Here is a 20689-nt window from a genome sequence, read left to right as displayed (position 1 = left end):
TTCATGGTGGTGTGTTTTTATTCTAAAATGCTAGAGTGGTGGAAAATTAATCAACAAGCAACAAATGTTTGGAAATGTTGTGACTTATTATTTATGTGCATTTTCTAAATAGAACCATAAGTTACAAATATGTCACTATGAAGTGCTGAGCTAGAGAGGACACAAGCCACATGACAGTCTGATAAATGAAATCACTATCTGTTTGCCTGGAATAAGAGTGGCCAGTACATCAAAAACACCAGCTAGTTGATAAGAACATGTGTCTTATCTACATCTACTAAATATTGTACCTGCAATCATATTTTCTTTTTATGGGAATGCAGACAAATAATGATGCAATCAAATGCAATGACGCTCATATGACCAGTCACAGTGAACCACTGTTCTGGGATCAGAAGCAGCGAAGGTTGGTTGGTGAGACTGAAACATAATCATTGGAGACTTGTGCTTCTTGACACTTTTTACAGGTACCACAACACTGGACAGTACGAATCACAGCTCATGTCAAACCAAAGTTGTATTTTCATTTATATAATTTAAGCAAGACTATGTACATTTGGGGTCTAAGAATTTACAGAGCTACAGTCAAACATACAAGTGTCAGACAAAGTTGTACCATTTGTGCTGATCTGTAGGGGCCTTGGTTTCAGACCCGTTCCCTTTGATCGTCCATTTCCACAAAGTTCAAAGTTCTGGAGAGAAAAAAATAAATTCTTGCACAACTGAACTTCTGTTGGCAAAAAGATAAGCACGTGTTCTGAATGTCGCACTCAGTGGGACAGTGTTCAGACCTTCATGAGAGCAGTGCGATAGAAATCTGATACTGCTGAATAACCATAAAATGACATTTCTCGGTTTCAGCGGCTGACGCAGTTTGTCTTTTATATATAAATTCACATGAGTTCGTACAGGCTTGAGAAGCTGAGGGCTCACATCTCTCCAGATAATAAGGTAAGAAAACTTAATGTCAATATATAATGTAATCTATTAATACAGATGTTGTTTTACCTCTGATACACAGCAATATATAAATAATGATTATGAATATTTTACAGTTCAAAATTATTAGCAACTAATGCAGCACTGAAATTTGTATAATATGCATCAAAATACTCCCATACGTCCACATTTGCTGATTAATATTTAAATATAGTGATATGTCTGACTCAGATTTAAACTGACTAAAAGTCTTACTTCCTACGTCCATAGATCACAGCAATGGCGAACTCACCCAGTCCTTTGACCACCCATGTGCTAAATACTGCAATGGGAGTCCCTGGGTCAAACATGACCCTCAGCCTCTATAGACAAGACCAGTCCACTAATGCCTGGAGCTTGATAACCACTGGGTAATAACTGGTCAAATCGACCTCCAAATTTATTATATTTGTTCATAGATATTCACTCATTTCTTGTCTTGTTAGCATCACTAATAATGATGGACGTTGCCCAGGACTCATCACAAAAGAACTGTTTACAGCTGGAGTGTACAGAATGCATTTTGACACTGCTCAGTACTGGACTGGTTTGGGGGAGACCAGCTTTTATCCCTATGTAGAGGTGAGAGAATTATTAAAATGTTATGTGTGGGCATCTTAACATCCTCAGCTGTGATTTCAGACATGTTGCAACCTTTGTATATACTGTACAGTGCATGTTGCAGAAGTAAATGTGTGTCCTAACCCATTGGATGCACATCAACATAACTTGATTTTATGTTTGCTTTTTATGCAGATTGTCTTCTCTATAAATGACCCTGAGCAAAAGTACCATGTCCCTCTGCTCCTGAGCCGTTTCTCATACAGTACGTACAGAGGGAGCTAGAAAACGTGTGAAGAACTCCTGAGACTGAATACGTTCTCATGCTACAGTGAACTGTTTTATCAGTTATTTAACACATCACAGGTAAAACCTGAGAAAAAGCCAAAACCATCCATAGGGACGAGAGGTCCCGAGTCAAAACTACAATGTAATGATTCTATTTGAATAAAGTTCTATACCTCATTGAAATAAACAATTGTTTGTTTGTTGCGCTTTTTAAAAAGATGTATCGCAGTCAATAAAACATACGTGAATGCATTTACATCTCTTATCTGACTTATCGTGTTTTTCTGTTGTAAACATTTTAGTTTGTCTGCTGACGTTTTACAAAATCTGTAAAGATAAAGCCTCTTATTGTGTTTCCATTATGAAACTGTCTACAATTATAAATTTTAACAATCTTCTATTTTATATATTTCTAGAAACGGATGTATTCTTTCATCTTTAGTCCAATGAGTGAGCGTAATGGTAACTCTGTGCTCGATTGCTCGGTCTGTGTTGATAGTTTCCGATCGGCGTTGATTACTCTCCCCTGAGCGAGGAAGGCCTTGCCTTGATGGGAGTTTAGTGAGCTTGCCGTTACACTTTGTCTAGTTTTTCAGCATCTTGGGTCTATCGTTTTAATACAAACCATGGCTGACGACGAGTTAGAGGCAATCAGACGGCAGAGGATGGCGGAACTACAGGCAAAGCAAGGGGTAAGGACTGGAACGAGCTGGGAAGCGTGCTTTGCTCCCACCTTATAAGGAGATGCTGAGTCTGAGTATCCAGCTAGCTAGTGTAGCTAAACCAGCAAACACAGCTCATGTAAACGAACTGTTGGTAGGATAATACGTTTATCTCTCTCTCATATATACGCTAAACGCCCTCAACATGAAATCGTTTACTTATTTAGATAAAACGCCACATCACTTCACTGCTAGCTACAGGAGCTAGCTGACAGTTACCAATGCACACACCCCTGATGTGGCAGCTTGATGAGAGTATAACTGAACACTTTCTGTAGAAACCTAACCAAATTATAATATCGGGGGTTAAATGCGGATTCGCACATGGACAGTTAATTGGCTTTGATTGTTTTCATGCACTATTTGACGTCGTTAGCAACCGTAGACATGACAGTTTAACGAACATTTTGGTCTGTTTGACAGGTATTAAACATAAAGAACGATGTGTAACTACTCGGTTAGATCAATTAGTGGTGCCTGCAATGTTAATACTAGCTAATATGTTGTAATACAGTGTAGCCCCATTTGATGTAACACTCCATCACTACCAAACTTTAGACTCTATCATATGTTTACAACACATCAAGAAAGGCCGCTGGAGTTTTTTCTTGGTCTTTTCAAAATTCACCAACCTCCATTAACAAAGAGATGAAGAATCAATGTCTGACTTAATAATCAAACAAAACACTGCAAGTAGGTAATAGGAACAGTAACGTTTTGGGAAGCACACATAATCTGTCATATACATCCAAATCAATCACATCATAAAACCCAAGGTTGTGCCTTCATCACTTACTTGTGATGCTTCTGCTTATATGTTCTTTTAGAATGCTTCAGATAATCAGCAGGGAGAAGAGGCCAAACAAAGGTGGGATTTCTAATTGCTTTACAAGCCAAAAAGTATATTGACAAATATTTTTATTTGGTTTATTTAGCTTTTTTCACACTAGGTTCACTGTTGTATGTTTTAATTCTGTTAATGAGACTCCTAGACTGGGGATGTGTAAAGTTGTTGTAATGTCTGAATGGTTAATGCAACACTTACTACAGTACGTTTACTGTTTGTGCTCTGAATTTACTACTGTTGTGGGTATAAAATATAACATCAGTATCACATTGTTATTTTTATTTCACAGAGAAACAGACATGAGGAACTCCATACTGGCTCAAGTTCTTGATCAGTCTGCTCGTGCCAGGTGTAAGTGTGCTCTCAAAAATTTATTTTGGTCCATTGGTCTTTTTCCTTGAGAAATGATCATGTTTACCTTGTTTTTCAGTGAGCAATCTTGCATTAGTGAAGCCAGAAAAGGCCAATTCAGTTGAAAATTATCTCATCCAAATGGCTCGTTTTGGGAAGTTGGGAGGAAAGGTGAAACTAAATCTAACCTTGATGCCTGAGAAGGGCTTTATGTTGTTGGTGATATTATTATTATTATTATTATTATTATTATTATTATTATTATTATTATTATTATTATTATTATTATTATTATTATTATTATTATATTTCAGCAACATAATGACCAGATTTTATTTGTTTCAGATTTCAGAATCAGGCTTAATTGAAATCCTAGAAAAAGTCAGTCAGCAAACAGAGAAAAAGACGACGGTTACAGTAAGTTCTAATAAGATGTCAAGCTTATTTAATGACGGCTAATGTTAGTCAGGTTATCCTACTTAAATGTTTTGTGCCCTGTGCTCATAAGTTCAATAGACGGAGGGTGATGGACTCTGATGATGAAGACGATTACTAACTTTGAACTGGAGCCCTGGAACAAGGCAGGAAATAGGGGAGGATACGCTGGGACTCATCATCTCACGCGTCTCTGACAAGTGTGTTTCTTTTGGATAAATGCAGCGATGCCACACTATCTTCTGTGTGCCTCTGGAAACTAAACAGCAAGAGAGAAAAACAATTATATAAGTTGACATTGTGATGTACCTGGTGGTGGGAAGCAGTAGAACATACACAATAAAATAATATCCTTTTGTGGTATTCAATTATTGAAAATCCCACTACTTGCCTTGTACCTCTGACAACTCATGACACTGTTTGACTCAGTATGTAGATTTTTTTTTCTTTTATTTCACTGGTTCATGCATTGATTTATATATACATCGATTCATACATTAAAAAAACTAGATAAAAGGCTAAACTTACTGCTGTTGATGCATTTTATCTCAACTGTTCTGTGGATACATTGTTTTCTATTCAGGGCCAGCATCTCATAGAATGTTTCCCTCTGATTTTTCTTTCATTATTAGCTTATGTATCTTATACAATAGCTTTGTAAAAAATAAAAATAAAAAGCCTTAAAACTTTGGTTTTCTAGTCCTAAAAAATCTGTTTTTATGTGTATAGTAAAAAGAGTCTTGGGATTTTACACAAATTTTGTTCCACAGCATTAGACATAACATAGGTCACTGTTCCTGTATGCATGATTCACTACCTCTTAATAAATCTGCCATTTAAGTTTTTGAAATACAAGTTTGCCAAATGTATCCAACTACTATTAAAATAATAAACATAAGAGAAAGGTGATTTTATCTGTTTGCAAGATTTTAATAGGTAGATAAATTACACTTTACGCAGCCTTTCAACATATAACATATCTGTTTGTCCATTAATTAAACAATTTGTCTATTATATAAACGCTGTTTCATTTTGCAGCCATTTTCTCAAAATTTAGTTTATGATATTAAGTTAAATTATAAGTAAGGTGGTCTGTATAACTTCTATTCTGGCAGATGGAATGCACCACATTCTCTTTAAAAATAAAAAGCAAAGCTAGTAATAAAACTTCAATTGGATGACGAACTACAGTACTGGAGGTTTTTTAACCTTCTCTTTCACTGATTTTAACCTTTTTAGAGCCTCTGTTTACGTTTAGATTTTACATCCCATCCTCCACCAATCTAATCTGAAGGGGACGGTCCATCTACTTGCCCCATTTTCGCATGAGCGTGGTCAGATGATTCTCCATTGGCTAGTTAGACTGTTGTGTCAAAACTGCTCCACTGTAATTGGTAGCAAGGTTAGCCACGTGGGTGGCGCTACCCAATTAGGAAGCACGTTGGTGGAAAGCTGCGGCGAGGTTAAGTTAGCTAGACTGTGACAGTTGGACGCGACAGGAGTAGTGCACTTCTTTCATGTCTTATCATTTCATTTTATTTAATTAAAACTTTGTTAAACTAACCAAGCAGCGATGCCTGAAGACTGCCTAGACACGTCAAACACAGTTACATGCACCGCCCCTGTGAACATAGCTGTCATCAAGTACTGTAAGTATCACCTCGTTCTGCGTTTAGCTTAGTTCGTGTTGTGCATCTCTGGGTAATAGAATCTAATACGTTTATTTATATTTTAGGGGGGAAGAGAAATGAGGAGTTAATTCTGCCCATTAACTCATCGTTGAGTGTCACGCTGCACCAAGACCAGGTATTTCAGTTAACATCTGGTGATGGATCTATTGTGAATGTGAGAACAAACGTCCTCAATGTGCTGCTTTAACTGCTACAAAGAACAGCTGCGTTTATCATGAAGATTTCTAATGCTTTATTGTTAACCGTTTCATTCATCTTGGGAGAATGTTCACAATAATGGTATAATGTAATATATAGATATCTCGCAACTAATGTTTTGCGGCTAAATTGACATTTTACTGGTGATAAAATAGCTAAAGATCGATATTAATGTTCCCTTTCTTTTGTTTAGCTGAAAACAACCACAACAGCTGCAACCAGCAGATTGTTTCAAGAGGATCGAATATGGCTCAACGGAAAAGAGGAGGACATAACCCATCCAAGACTTCAATCCTGTCTGAAAGAGAGTAAGTCCTGTCTGATTAATATTTTGCTCCAAAAGCAACCGCTAGTTTTTACTCTGAGTGCAGGCTACAAAGTCATTCTTCTGTCTTGTATGTAGTTCGGCGATTAGCACGAAAAAGACGTAACGATGGAGACCCTGGTGTGGAGTCAAATAGTTTGTCTCACAAAGTCCACATCTGCTCTGTTAACAACTTCCCCACTGCTGCTGGACTCGCCTCTTCAGCTGCTGGATTCGCTTGTCTAGGTGAGTGTGTGTTAGCCCATTCTTTATCGTGACTCCTGGCACAAAGTTTCACTGCTTAGCGACAAAGCTTGGTTCTACACATTTATAACATTGCATCCACAGTGCAGTTTCTGTACATCTCTCATTAGCTCCTATTCCACGTTTTCTCAGTCTCTTTCGTTCTTCTTCTCTCCTTTGTGTACAGTTTACACCCTGGCTCGGTTGTTTGGCGTAGAAGGGGAGCTGTCTGGAATTGCTCGTCAAGGCTCAGGCAGCGCATGCAGGAGTATGTATGGAGGGTTTGTCCAGTGGCTCATGGGACAGCAAGATGATGGCAAGGACAGTGTAGCCCAGCAGGTGGCACCAGAGACTCACTGGCCTGAGCTCAGAATCCTTGTGCTTGTGGTGGGTATGGTTGTTTGTCTGAAGGACTTCACAATGCGATTGAAAACACGTGTCATAATTGTGTTGCTATGTTTTGTTGTACTGCTAATTACAGTATACTGCTTCAAAGACAGGTTTATTATGTAATAGGTCTTGACTATTAACTTAATGTGCTTTCTCATAGGCCAGTGCTGAGCGCAAACCCATAGGCAGCACCTCTGGAATGCAAACCAGTGTACTAACAAGCAGTCTCTTAAAGGTAGTAACCATGAAAAATGCAACTGTCTATTCTGTTACGGTTGGGCGTTGCCCTATTTCTCACGTTTTTGTGTGTGTCTGCAGCACAGGGCTGAGTCTGTTGTTCCGGGCCGAATGATGGAAATGAATGAAGCAGTGCAAAGAAAGGACTTTCCTGCATTTGCTGAACTAACCATGAAGGATAGTAACCAGTTCCATGCTACCTGCCTTGACACATACCCTCCAATCTTCTACCTCAGTAGTGTATCACATCAGGTCATCAACCTGGTCCATCGGTACAACAGTCACTATGGGGAGACGAGGGTGAGGATTCTACTATTGTGTTGCTGAAAAAACAGAAAATGTCTGTGTAGTTCTGCTTTTATAATAGTGTTTTGTGTCTCATTATCTTATTTAGACTACAAATCTTTTTGGAATAGCTACAGTATTACTGCGCTGCACTGACAGTAAAAAAATTAATCATAGTTGCAACTGAATGGAAGCACACATAGACTAAATAAAATAACAATAAAACATAAGACTAAGCGTTGGTCTGTATCCCTGCAGGTGGCCTATACCTTTGATGCAGGGCCCAATGCTGTGATTTTCACTCTACAGCAACATGTTCCAGAGTTTGTCCAGGTGGTTCAACATTTCTTCCCTCCAGAGATCAATGGAGGACAGTGAGTTAACAGCCAAACTAATTAGCATTGTTCCAAAGTTGTTAATTAAGTAGATTTATTCAATTCCTGTACCTTGATGATTTGCTTTACATTTTATTGTACAGTATGTCTTTATTTCAGCCTCTTTGCAATTCATTACCAACTGTTGTTTTTCTCTTCTGCAGGTTTATTAAGGGCCATCCAGTAAACCATGCTGCTCTGTCTGAGGAGCTGAAGCAGAGTATTGGTCTAGAGCCAATGCCAAGGGGAATAAGTTACATTATTAGTACAAAGGTACACACATTCACTGTTACTCTCTGACTTACTTCAGTTATTGGTTGTGTCGCCATAGATGAATGTGAAATTTCTTTTTTGTCTTCATTTCCTTTTGACTTGCTTTTACGTAAAGCTGTGTTGCAGTACTTCAGTTAAATACTGTAGCACTGGTTGTGATATGCAGAAGTTCATTCGGTGGAATGAGGCAATTTCAGGCAGCTGATTCAGTCTCTGACCTCTGAAAAGTGTAAATTTAAACAGTGTCTTTAAAGCCAGATTGTAGATATTAACACACTTACACACAGAATTCAGTTACATGAGTGTGTTTTGTTTTCTAGGTTGGACCAGGGCCTTGTGTTGTGCAGGATCCTGCTCAGCATCTGCTCGGATCTGATGGGATGCCTAAGAAAACTGTGTGATGCCCTTTAAACCTCAAAAGATGATGTATCTCTAAGTAATAATAAATCCAATTCAGCAGAGATTTAACTCAGATTTTCATTTGTCATATGCAAATCAAAAGACTGCAAATGCACTGAAGCTGTTACTACTTCAGTCTTATTGCTTTCACTACTTATTTCAGTGACTGGAAAAACTTTTATTAATATAAATTTCTACGAATTATTTGTCAGTTATTTATGTAATAGCTTTCCGAAAACAGACAATTGTTCTCATTAATGTTTGTTGTGTGAATTTTAATAAAGTATATTTTAGTCACATCCACAGTAAGAGGTTGCTGCTTTTTTGGGGGGAGTCACCGAAAAGGTGGTTTTTATTGTATTTTTCTTTAGATTTAAAATACAATATGTTTAGAAATGTAAATGCACTTTACAATTCACTTATGAGTTATTGTACATCCATGAATAAGATAAGTCACGTATTCATTCATGATAAAGGTGATATGTTTAGACCTCCAGCAGATAAAAATTTCCTGGAAGACTTTTACCTGTGTAGTTAGTCATCTACCAGGTGTTCAGCTCCTCCTGTTTCTTTTGTTGCGTTGTACTTTTGGGAAATGCCGATTGACAGGGGGCGTGGCTGCCGCAGCCCGATTATTTACACACCTCACTGGACGCCGGCTGCACAAACCACTGGTTGTGGAGTCGCGAGCTCAGGTCCGTCTCTCTGCTGTGGCTCCGTTTGGGTGAACGCGATGGGGAAAATAGAGTGGGCGATGTGGGCCAATGAGCAGGCTCTGGCTTCGGGACTCAGTGAGTATAACGTTTATAAAGTGACGGAAAGTTGCTGGTAGATGTGCAATTAACCTTAATTAATCAATTAATTTAGAAAATCTTGCTGTTTGCTTTTTTGTTTACAGGTTACTTTTACTAAATGGTTTTATTATAACATTATAAAAAATAAAGAAAGAAATAACAAATAAATCTAATTTTAAGTTCAACTATGTAGTTTGATTTATTATCGTCTTCCTGTTTCCTTCTTTCAGTTCTTCTTACTGGAGGCATTGTGGGAGTGGCGGGCCAGTTCAGGGGCTGGCAGTTTGCTGCTTATTCAGTGTATCCTTTGCAGTTTTTAGTTTTTAATTTTTATGTCTCCTTTTGATGTTGAGTGTTATTTTGCAAAACCCATTTTTAAGGTATTGGGATTTAATCCACATGAAACACATCTGTCTCCATGGTCTTTGACAGCAGTGATAACATGTCATGGTTTCTCCAGCTGGCATTTTTACCACGTTTCCTCTTTTATCAGAAACAATGAGCTCATTCATCCTCTACTTTCCCGCTGAACTTGTTCAGCCTCATTTATACGTCAGGTCCCAATTTTTGATTTAATTAAGCCCGTACGACGAAACAGCCTTGACTTTTCACCAGTGCAGCTGGAGTGTTCGTGTGTCTGCTTGAGTATCCCAGAAGCAAGAGGGCCAAGGGCACAAGTGTGGCGAGAACGTAGGTGATGTTGTATAACGCAGTGTGATGCGTCTGGGACGACTCCTTATTGCTCACTCGTGTTCCTTTGTTCTCTCAGAGGCCAGTTCTGCTTCACTGTGTGTGTAAAAGCCTTTGGCCCTCTGACAAGGAACTACTATGTCAGAGCATTTCTACATGCTGCGTGAGTTTGTTAGAATACTTGTGTTCGTCGTACTACATTCCTATCATTCACAATCATTGTTTCCGTCACAGCAACACATACACTTGTCATCGTAGGCTTCATTCCACTTTCTCCACTGGTTTTCAGACTTTGTGTACCAAGCGGGTTCATGCTTGCTACTCTCCTTGGATGCGTTTGCCTCGGTATTGCCAGCATCATATACCTTGCAGTAAGTTTTTTCTTAACCACATCTCAGCGTTCATGTAAGTGTCAGCTGCAACTGGAAGTGAGCAGTTAGTGAAACAAGGAAATGGTTACAAGGAAGATATTGTATCATTACTGGTACCTCTTGTGAAAGTACCTTGTAGTTTTGAAATCGGACAAGTCGGGGGTGTAACTGAATTCCCCGGCTCTAAATATGACTATCATTGTGACAAAGACCAGGATGACCCGGGTCCTAGAGACTCGCTGTCCTGTAAATGCAGGGATGGAAAACATGCCAGGGTGTCTGAAGTCATAAAGCTGTACGCTGTACTGTTTACAACAACTGTGACTGAAACATAGGCGTCATCCCTCTTTATTGATGTTGTTTGGATTACCACATTAAGTTTTACTGCTGCTAACTGGATCCTACTCTAGCCGTCTATTAGTGGCCTGCAGTTCAAGCCATCTCCTCTCTGCTGCAGGCGGCTATCCGAGGTGAGCACTGGGAGCCCATTGTTCCAAAGACGGAGAGCCGAAAGCCAGTTCCGGAAAGCATCAAGAAGCCTCCTCAGAACCCACCGCCAAGACCTCCCCCTGAGCTGCGCAGGAAGCGCGTGGATGACCTGGAGGGATCTGCGTACGACAACCCTGTTACAGTCACAGACGAGTAAGCGGCTTCAGAGCCCTGGAAGCTGTTTGCCTTCCCACTACCTGCTCAGATGGAGCGTCCAACTGGACCCGTCAACGAGTCGCAGTGGGACATGCACAGCACCGACACATCTATAGTTTTCTGAAGTTTAATGGCTGGACAACATGTTGGGACCACGTCTTCATACCTCAACCTGCGGACAAACTGCGAAATATGAAATAATTCATGGGAGGATGGGTACAATGATTAACATTTTATACCAAATAGCCTGCAACTGTAGATCAGTCAAATGTTATAGCTGCTAAGTGGCAACCACACACCAATGTTGTCCAGTCAAAAATATGTATGTTGATATTCTTACAGTACAGTTTCCTTGCTCCGTTTTAAGCTCTTTTACTTCCACGCATAGATCTATCTTAGTAAACTGTAGGAACACTCAGTTCATGACTCCGTCATAATTGGCATGTTGATTTTTGCTGTACAAGGCTGTTGTTAACCAGTTGGTATTATTTTTTCTGTATGCTTTGTAAATAAACTATTTCAGCTGAATCATTGTCTGTTTTCAGTTTGACATGAGACTGTACCATTTTTTTTGGAAACTATTTAAAGTAATGAGACTTGCAACTTCCTCCTTTTACATTGCAGCATCTAGGTTTTATCATTTCCCAGGCTGTGTGTCACATTTGTATTATTTATTAGCTAATGGTAGAAAAGGTACAAGTTTTACGTCTGGGGTCTTTGTCAGTTGTCAGGCGTTTGCTGCACATGGCTGCACATGTTGTTCTCAGACTTTCTTTTTGTTGGTCACAGTTGACCTGTTAGGCAGCTGGAGTGCATGTGGTAACTGTTAAGGTAAAATAGCACTTCCCCTTTGATTTGCTGTAATGCTGACACACCAACAATATACTTTAATTTATAGATTTAGATAATCTGCATAGATTCATATTATAACTATTGCAGGTTGATGTCTTTAGTAATTACTAAGTAGCAGTGGTACCAGTTACTAATAAGATTTGAAAATAAACAATTTATTGTATTTTCTGTCTTTTAGTTATATAGTCAGGTAAAGTTTACTGTTCTTGTCATTACTTACGTTAATGCTGCCACCTCCTGTTACATTCAGGAACTATGAAAAGTGAAAATATAAATGAGTTATTCAATATATAACATACCCAGTATCATTAACAAAAGTATAGTATAGTATAAATATTATAACTACTGCAAAGTAAAATAAGCCAAGATATGATAAATAAGAATAAGATAAATAAAAATAAAAGCACCTCTTGGAGTAGAAATGTATTACTTTATTTATTGCAGCACCAAATGAAAAATGAAAATGAACATATGTTTCCTCCTATAAGTGTTTTTTAGCTCCTTGTGTTTTAATACTGTATGTTGGATTTCAGTTGACCTCTGACCATGTGGTTCACTGTCTTTATGTGATTCTCATTGTGTCCTGTAGAGGGTGACGACGCGCTATTTAGAGTTTGAACATACCAGAGAAGAAGAAAAATAACCCAATAGAATTTACCCTAATTTCATGAGTCTACTGTGTGTTTGCCAGCTAGCTGTAACTATTCGAAACGATTTGTTGACGTGTACTGTGAACCGTGAGCTGTGGACAATGTCTACCCGGGCTCTGCGAAGGCTCAAGGGGAAACAGCGGGGTCAGGAGGCCTTGGACCTGGGGGATTTAACTTTGGGTGACAGCCCGGAGGAGAAGGCTGGGGCTGTGGGTGAGGAGGACCAGGACCAGCCGGACACGGCTTCTGTTTCCCCTCCGTCTAAGAGGAAAGGCAACAACAAGAAGGCAAAGAAAAACAAGGCTCGTCAAAATGTCAACAACATGTATGAACTGGTAAGGTTCAAACTCCACGAACTGTATTTTAGCTTAACTTCTGCTCAACGCTAGTGTGTGTTGCTAACACATGCTAGCCGTGTGCTAGCTACTGTGATGTATGATCTTTATTAACCTGCTGTCACCTTTAATATGACCTGTTGTAGTGTGGCTATGTCAGTGTTTTGTTTTTTTAGAGTTATTGTCATTTCTTATTATACTTCTTACGCTTACCAATTACAAGTAAGCTTTATTTAGTGGCCATTTTTTCCCTAAGGATTTTCAATATGCGCTCACCTCATCTACAGTGTTTATTCAAGTGTTAAGATTAATGTTGTTGTTATTGTCCCCTTGACAACATGAAATCAGATAAACACAATTTGAAAACAATAATAGAATAATTTCAGTGTACAGTTGTTCAGCGTTGCTTTGCCCATCATATTTTATGAATTGTACATTTTACTAGATATGTGATGCAGAGGAGACAGAAAAGGCATCACCTGAAGAAGAGGCAGAGAAACCAAATGGAGCTAAAATAAGTGGCACAGGTACACATGAAAATGGGGACAATGCAAAATCGGATCAAGAGGAAGACCAAACAAAGGTAACGATGAAATTCCTTAAGAAAGACTCTATTTCTTTGATGTTTAGTAATAACTTAATAATATGTGATAATTTACATATGCTTAACACTGTCTTTTGTCAGTCTTCACCTGCAGACAGAGTTAAAAAGAAAAAGAAAAAGAAGAAGGCCAAAGTGACATCACAGGGTGGACAGGTACACGTGGGATCAAATTAATATCCTTCTGTGTGTGGCCTGACAACCTTAAACATGTAGCTTCTGTGGATGTTCTTTGCTTAGAAAATGTGGGTGGGGTAGTAACTGATAATGGTAGATTCCTTTAATTCTTCTATAAATTCAGTGACACAAATAATAAAGTCATCTTTTTATTACTGTATCTACTGTATTTAAGCTAGTTGAACAACAACCTCATGTTATCTCATCCAATTCACTTAATTTGCTTTCTCTGTTTTCAGGAAGCTGTACCAAATGATAGCATTGATTTATTGCTGGAGAACTTGGAGCAGCCCAATAGCTTAGGTTTGCAGAATGAGAATTTTGGAGGATATGACAAAAGAGCAGTGCTACACGTGGAGCACAGGTGAGCAGGCCAGTGTCTGTGCAGACAAAAAAAAACTGTTGCCAGATTTTTATGTATGACTCTAGTTAAATGTGCAGACTTTCGTCAATTTCTGTTATTTTTTTAGGAATCTCAACCCAGAGACTGAGTTAAAAAAATATTTTGGCGCAAGAGCAGTTCTCGGTGATCAGAGGTAAAAGGACTGAAAACTGAAGATAGTCTTTATTAAATGCACCTCTCTATGTAGTTAGTATCATTCTGTGCTAATTATATCTTGTGGACAGACCTCGACAGAGAAACAGACAATTTCACCGCAGCACGTGGATGACCAGTCCTAAGGACAGCTGGCCTCGGTTCAGCCGCCCAGGTAGGCTTTTTATTACAGTAACAACAACACAAGAAACTAACGTTCTGTTTTTTTTAATACGTGAAGTTCACCTGAAGTGTTAACATTCATTATCTGAATTGATGATTTTATCAGCAGATCATTTCATTACAGTTTAACTTTACTGTAGTAGCAATTTTCTTACGTCTAGTCAGGGTAAAATACTGACATATCAGTGTTGATTTTGTTAAACTGGCCAAAGGGCCATTGTATAATGGAATGTGTTCCAAACTGTTTTAAGCTGTAATTCAGATAAAATACAACGCAATGTAATCCTTAAAGTATAAATAAAATATGTTGTCTTTCTTTTCGTTTCCACAGGAATAGCAATGACTCTAATTCAGTCGAAGGACGGTATTCATTACTTCACCTTTGAGCACAACCGGGACTATCAACAAGTACAGTTCAAGTTCTTGGATGCTGTTGAGTCCATGGATCCAAACAACATTGTGGTAAAAAAATCTCAAACGTTAACTGTTCTGTAAACTGTAAAATTAAATTGACCAATACTGTGATAAATCTTAACATATGAATGTGTATTGTTTCTAGTACAATTCTGTATTCTAATCTTATGTCTTTGACTCACAATTGTGCAGGCCTTGCTGCAGCTTAACCCATACCACATCGATTCTCTGCTGCAGCTCTCTGATGTCTGCCGAATACAGGAGGATCAGGAGATGGCTCGGGACCTAATTGGTAACAATCACAGGCTACTTTTATGATATACATTATTTATGCTGAGAGATGCAAATCCATCACTCATCACGTTCAGGTTCTGCTGCAGGAATTGATCAGGATTAATTTAGAAAGACAGAAACTAAAATGTACTGTTCCAGAAAGTTAACTACAAGTTAGCACCAAAGCAAGTTAAATATATACAGTGCAAGAAAAAATAAGTCATTGCATATGCAATGACAGCAATCCCTTTGAACTAAGTTGGTTTTAGAAGGGACAAGGTCAGGTAAATGTAGATCAGTTGTGTGTAGTGCAATGTGTTTCAGGTAACTGATGAGGGAGGTCACTAAGACACTTAGATACAGCATAAGTGGTAATTCTGTTTATAATGCTTTTTTTAATGCTAAGTAGCAGTTTATGTTTTGTGCAAATAAAAGCACCCAATTTAATGTGGATTTATTATCACTGGCTCTCTCCTTGATTTGTACAAAAAATAATCTAGTTTGTGTCCAAAGGGGTTATTTAACAGAGCATGTTTGTTTTCTATCCTGCCTAATTTGATGCCATCAGGGGAAGATAAAAAAAAGGAGATAGGTCGGCGTGGTATGCAGTTCTGGATCTGTGTAGAATGCAGAGCAATAACTGTACAATTACATATAATATATAAAAATAATCAAATATCTGTGTTTACCATTGCTATCTCCCCATTGTTGTCAATAAAACTGTAACAATAAAAACTAATTCCATTATTGTTCTCCAGAGAGGGCCTTGTATAGCTTCGAGTGTGCTTTTCACCCATTATTCAGCCTGACGTCGGGTACCAGCAGACTTGATTATCTGAGGCCAGAAAACAGGTTTGTTTTTCTTTTTCCATGTGATAAACACCTTCATTTTATGAGGAACCACGTAGGCTAATTTGATGATTTAATGGGCTAATCTCTGTTCCAGGGCTTTTTATCTGTCTTTGTATAAGCACATGATGTTCCTGGAGAAGAGAGGATGCCCACGAACAGCTTTGGAGTACTGCAAACTGATCTTGAGGTACTGAATTCAGGAGAAACAGTAACATATAACTATTACTACTATTTATAAAACCAATGCACTTCCCTGTAGGTTTTGGCACAGTCAGAGGGACACGCATTATCCTAATATTACCGTTGTTTCATGATGAGTGTGACTAGCGATGCTGATCAGTTGCACCTCAACATATGTTAAAGCGTTACTGTGCACGCTGCCATCATTCTTCTGCCATCGCTTGAGGTTTGCAGCCATATAATTAATCGTTAAGCGTTATCTATGACTTTCATCAAACTCTGGCTTCCTGACTTAATGGCAGCTGTGGTCTGGTGCTCTTTTGAAATATCCGTGTGGGAATAAAAGCTGACGAGTGTCCCTGTCTTAGAAGACACCACAGTGATTAAGAGCAGAACCTTCAATTAATCTGTATAACAGGATTAACACTCAGTACAGTGTTTTTTAGAAAATATGTACATCAGATTGTTTCTCATGTTATGACAGGCATGCTTTGCTACGTTGCGCTGGGAAACCAGAACTGTCAGTATCAGTTTGTGCTCATACTCTGACTATTTAAAGCAAAGCTTGCGGCTTTTCTAGCTTGTCATCAGCTCAAACTGCAAGATTTATCAACAAATAGTAGATCAAGAAGATGATTGATGTTGATGATATGGGTTTTGGTCTGCAACTTACCTGAAACGAAAGCGGCAAAAGGGAAAGAGCTGTCTTTGTAGCCTTAAGTTTATGTAAGAGGCTATAAATATACTTGGATTTAGCTATTTGGCCCTGTCCTTTGGTCAGATGCCCACACTAATCGGTTATTTGTGGTTTTGTCCGCTGTTTTCTTTAGTTTGGATCCAGAGTCTGACCCACTTTGCATGCTCCTGCTGATTGATTTCTTGATGCTGCGCTCCAGAGAGTACCAGCCTCTTCTTCAGTTATATCAGGACTGGGAGGTAAAGGGGTTGCTGGTCAGAAGGCTAAAATAGGAATCTAGCCTCTGCCTCTCGCCTTGATGCAGTGTCTTGTTGTTGCGTTTCAGGATCACAGAAATCTGTCCCAGCTGCCAAACTTTTCTTTCTCCATCGCGCTTTGCTATTTCCATCTTAGTCAGCAGGAAGATGTGGACCCTGAGGAAAGTGAAAAAGACAGACAGAAAGCTGATGAGCTCCTACAAAATGCACTCATCATGTTTCCTGGAGGTTAGTTAGTCAACAAGGCCTCACTGTCAGCAATATAATAAACAATTACCCTACACTGACACACTGTGCTAATGTTGCTGTACATGTGTTTTCTGCAGCCTTGATGCCTTTACTGGATCTGTGCACTGTGCAGCCAGATTCCACCGTCACCTCTCATGTCTTCTTTGGCCCAAAGAGTCAAATAGGGTAAAGTATTCTCTCTTAGATCTCAATCCTACTTTCCTGTTATCACCCATTACATGTCTGTAATCAATTATCCCTCCTGTCTCTAGGCAGCCCCTAGCCCTGGCCGAACTGATAGCTCTGTATGTGGGGAGGACTTACAATCTGTGGAGGGAGGCAGCGGTAATGCTTTGGTTGGAGGAGACTGTGAAGGAAGTGCTTCGTCGGGTTGATGCCAAAGATCCTTTAGTTGAGGACTCCCAAAACAAGTAAGATTTGATCTGTTCACATTTGTAACAAGCTTTGTTTCTTCAGTAACGTAGACATTCATGAATGACGATGCAAATCCAAAGCAAAGAAAACAGGGTAACAAGTAAAAAATTCTGTATGGGACAGTGGAGTTTTTTAAAAAGCGGTCTCATTCAATTAATAAAATGTTCAGCCTAGTGTTGTAGTCTGATCCATGTAAGCCTTAAGAGGCTCATCTGGAGCATAAATTCTAATATTGACGTCACTGTCATTGTCAATCTAGGAGAAAGCAGAGATACCAGAGTGCACCAAGAAACATCCACCGCCACGTTTTGCTGTCTGAGATTAAGGAGGCCACCGCCAGCCTGCCTCTAGTAAGAAACGATCAGCATCTATTCTATCCGTTGTGTCCATGCACCATGTGTAACGGCCCTTTGATACGATCTAAAAACATTTAACAATAATTAAGTTTTCAAGTTTATGAGTTTGTCTGTTTTTTATGTTTTTTCCTCACAAGCTGGGAATTTTTGCCTCACAAACAAATTTATTACTAATATCACTACAGGAAACATGTGACTCTCTTCCCTGAGGTCCAAATCTTGGAATTCAATTCTTGGAACTGTGTAAATGCCTGCACGCTTCCTGATTTATAAACCAGATTTCACACCAACAAAATCATATTTGTGATGCTACTTGTGTACTTTATCATGAAAATATGAAGTGCAGCTTATAAAAATATTTATTTGAACAGCCAGCTTTATTATACGCAATAGATTATTTTATGTAATATAATTAAAGCTGGTGAAACATGATCTGATCCACATCTGGCTTATCGGTAGTTTATTAGCCTCAGCAGAAGCCTGTTTACTAATTCATCCTTGTACTCTGGATATCTTTAGGAGGTGACCACTCAGCCTGTGATGAGCTTTGATCCTTTACCTCCGCTGGACTCAGTGATGTCCTATACACGACCAGAGAGGTACTGAGGACTTGAAAACATCCCGTTGGGCTATTAAGAAACATTTAGGTTGTTTGCTTTTATATCCTTCATTTCCTTGACACTTGCATTTGCGTGTCTTCACATAGGCAGCGTGTTGGTGCATCCAACGAAAGTACGCTGTCCCTGTTTTTCCGCTCCTTGCTTCCAAACTTCAACCTTCAGGTAGGTTACAACAAGTTGAAGGAACATGGTGTAAGTTTAACTGATATCACAGAAATAACACAAAGACAGACCTATCTGGAGCTGGTGGAATCATCTGAGTTGCTTACATCGTTGAAGCTTTGATTCACACTCCCCTGACTGATGGAATATTTCCTCTAATCACCATGGTTACCCTGGGGGATGACAAATGCAAAAATATCAAAGAAAGCATATGACATTATTAGAGTTATTTTATCTATCATTTCCCTGTTTGTCGTTGAAACGCACAACAGTAACAACATTCATAAAGAACAGAGTCGTTCTGTGTCTTTGGTTTTGTGGTGGCTTAATTGTGTCCCTTTATTTTTAGTGCCAGAGCTTCCAAAGTCAGCACACAGTCCTGTAGCTTGTGTTGCATTTAGGTGCTTATTGAAAAAGCAAATTGATTGCAAAAGACACAGTCATCATCTGTAGCATTTGTTCTCTTCTTGTGGACTCGTGAAGACTTGGGGACATATTGGTCTTTATTGTCCTCGTCAAAAAAATCTGTTTGCGCTTTCCACTTAATTGCTCTGTTTACATGTATTTCTTGGAACTAGACTTTAGTCTAAATGAGAATGTGCAGCGGAGAACACATTTACATAGAATACGTATGATGACAGATATATTTACTTTTATCAACCTATTTCCAGATAGAAACTCCAAGTAATGTAGCCAGCATTGCACTGATGCTATACTTACCATAACGTAGGCTCTATAGTATTTAGAGTTTCATTTGAACCAGATGACCTAAAGACATGTTCCCAACAGGACAGCTCCCTGGAGCCTGATCATATTAAGCACTTATGGAGCGGAAGAGATGCATAGCAGATAAAAATATAAAAGTTATGGGCAAGTAAGATGCTACAATGGTTTCTTCAGCACACATCCATGGACTGATCTGTGTTACTACAAATGCATCGTTTGTTATTTATTAATTTCATCAGATTGAGTCCGGAAATAAAATGAAAATCAAATGAGATTGTTGATTCAGTGGAAGCTATTGCAGTGTTTTTATCAACTACACTTCAAACGTATAGGAGTATGATCAGAGAACCTAGTGAACAGTGGTTAAAACAATCAATGTCAAATACTAATATTAAAATGACTTCGATTGTTAATATGTATGTTTGTTTAATGCCTGTTTAAAGGGCGGTCCAAGGCAGGAGGATGATGTGGAAGTGGCCCGAGCCGGTCAGGAGCTGAACCAGGAAGTGAATCGACTAATGTTGGCCATGAGGGACATGCTGGCAAACATCAGGTTCCAGGAGCCACCGAGGGAGGACAACCCTTACAGAGATGAAGAGGAATGGGACTGATGAGCAGGAATCAAGTACACAAAGAAACAAAAGTATTTATTAACGTGTATAATAATTAAGACCACAGGAAGCGAGCCTGTTATTGATCCCTTTTGAATTGTTAGCATTTCAGAAAACTGAAGTGGGCGTAATTAATGGGTTGATGATGATGATGCCTGACCTTCTCAGAGCTTCGGTTGTCAAAATGGTGGAAGACTTTATGAAATTAAAATTTTTACTGTTGACTGGATGGTTAATTTATTATCAGCATTGCTTGGCAGCAGTTCTTCCCCCTCAGTCACTTAAGCCAACAGCTCAGGTTTTTATTCCCTTTTTAGAGATGTAAATAACCAAATAATTTATGAGCTGACCAAACTCCTTACATCCTGTTAAAGGAAAATGTGTTTCACTTTCCAAAGCAGTATTTAAGAGAAGACCATAATATAATGTATATAATAGACCATATTAATTGCGTACAGATTTAGGACAG

At 38.9% G+C, this 20689-nt stretch overlaps 5 protein-coding genes across 5 annotated transcripts; all 5 read left to right on the top strand.

Moving 5' to 3' along the window:
• Positions 1-749: 749 nt before the first annotated feature.
• On the top strand, positions 750-2090 carry uraha (urate (5-hydroxyiso-) hydrolase a). The gene is made up of 4 exons (XM_029143857.3): positions 750-951; positions 1210-1349; positions 1425-1560; positions 1735-2090. Exons 1-4 carry the CDS (start codon positions 898-900, stop codon positions 1822-1824), a joined length of 420 nt encoding a protein of 139 aa, XP_028999690.1. The 5' UTR covers positions 750-897; the 3' UTR covers positions 1825-2090.
• A 241-nt stretch (positions 2091-2331) lies between these two features.
• pdcd5 (programmed cell death 5) lies at positions 2332-4873 on the top strand. The gene is made up of 6 exons (XM_029145147.3): positions 2332-2519; positions 3377-3417; positions 3686-3747; positions 3827-3918; positions 4093-4164; positions 4256-4873. The coding sequence occupies exons 1-6, from the start codon at positions 2454-2456 to the stop codon at positions 4301-4303; spliced, it is 381 nt and encodes a 126-aa protein (XP_029000980.1). The 5' UTR covers positions 2332-2453; the 3' UTR covers positions 4304-4873.
• A 747-nt stretch (positions 4874-5620) lies between these two features.
• Positions 5621-8876, top strand: mvda (mevalonate (diphospho) decarboxylase a). Its single transcript, XM_029145146.2, has 10 exons — positions 5621-5831; positions 5918-5988; positions 6265-6379; positions 6475-6621; positions 6806-7005; positions 7169-7243; positions 7327-7545; positions 7789-7904; positions 8069-8177; positions 8498-8876. Exons 1-10 carry the CDS (start codon positions 5756-5758, stop codon positions 8576-8578), a joined length of 1209 nt encoding a protein of 402 aa, XP_029000979.1. The 5' UTR covers positions 5621-5755; the 3' UTR covers positions 8579-8876.
• Positions 8877-9208: 332 nt separating this feature from the next.
• On the top strand, positions 9209-11604 carry LOC114852765 (cytochrome b-245 light chain). Its single transcript, XM_029145394.3, has 6 exons — positions 9209-9367; positions 9601-9670; positions 9986-10060; positions 10140-10223; positions 10350-10431; positions 10889-11604. The coding sequence occupies exons 1-6, from the start codon at positions 9310-9312 to the stop codon at positions 11075-11077; spliced, it is 558 nt and encodes a 185-aa protein (XP_029001227.1). The 5' UTR covers positions 9209-9309; the 3' UTR covers positions 11078-11604.
• A 950-nt stretch (positions 11605-12554) lies between these two features.
• tcf25 (transcription factor 25 (basic helix-loop-helix)) lies at positions 12555-20444 on the top strand. The gene is made up of 19 exons (XM_055507452.1): positions 12555-12913; positions 13359-13496; positions 13599-13670; positions 13931-14055; positions 14162-14227; positions 14319-14401; positions 14741-14871; positions 15016-15115; positions 15855-15948; positions 16043-16135; positions 16959-17064; positions 17151-17310; positions 17409-17496; positions 17583-17741; positions 18005-18095; positions 18621-18700; positions 18808-18883; positions 20053-20252; positions 20325-20444. Exons 1-18 carry the CDS (start codon positions 12596-12598, stop codon positions 20218-20220), a joined length of 2148 nt encoding a protein of 715 aa, XP_055363427.1. The 5' UTR covers positions 12555-12595; the 3' UTR covers positions 20221-20252; positions 20325-20444.
• Positions 20445-20689: the final 245 nt, after the last annotated feature.

Source organism: Betta splendens, chromosome 3 (genome assembly GCF_900634795.4).
Source record: "Betta splendens chromosome 3, fBetSpl5.4, whole genome shotgun sequence".
Taxonomy (NCBI): Eukaryota; Metazoa; Chordata; class Actinopteri; order Anabantiformes; family Osphronemidae; genus Betta; species Betta splendens.
Note: the sequence above shows the minus strand (reverse complement) of the source record. Positions and strands in the feature narration are given on the sequence as shown.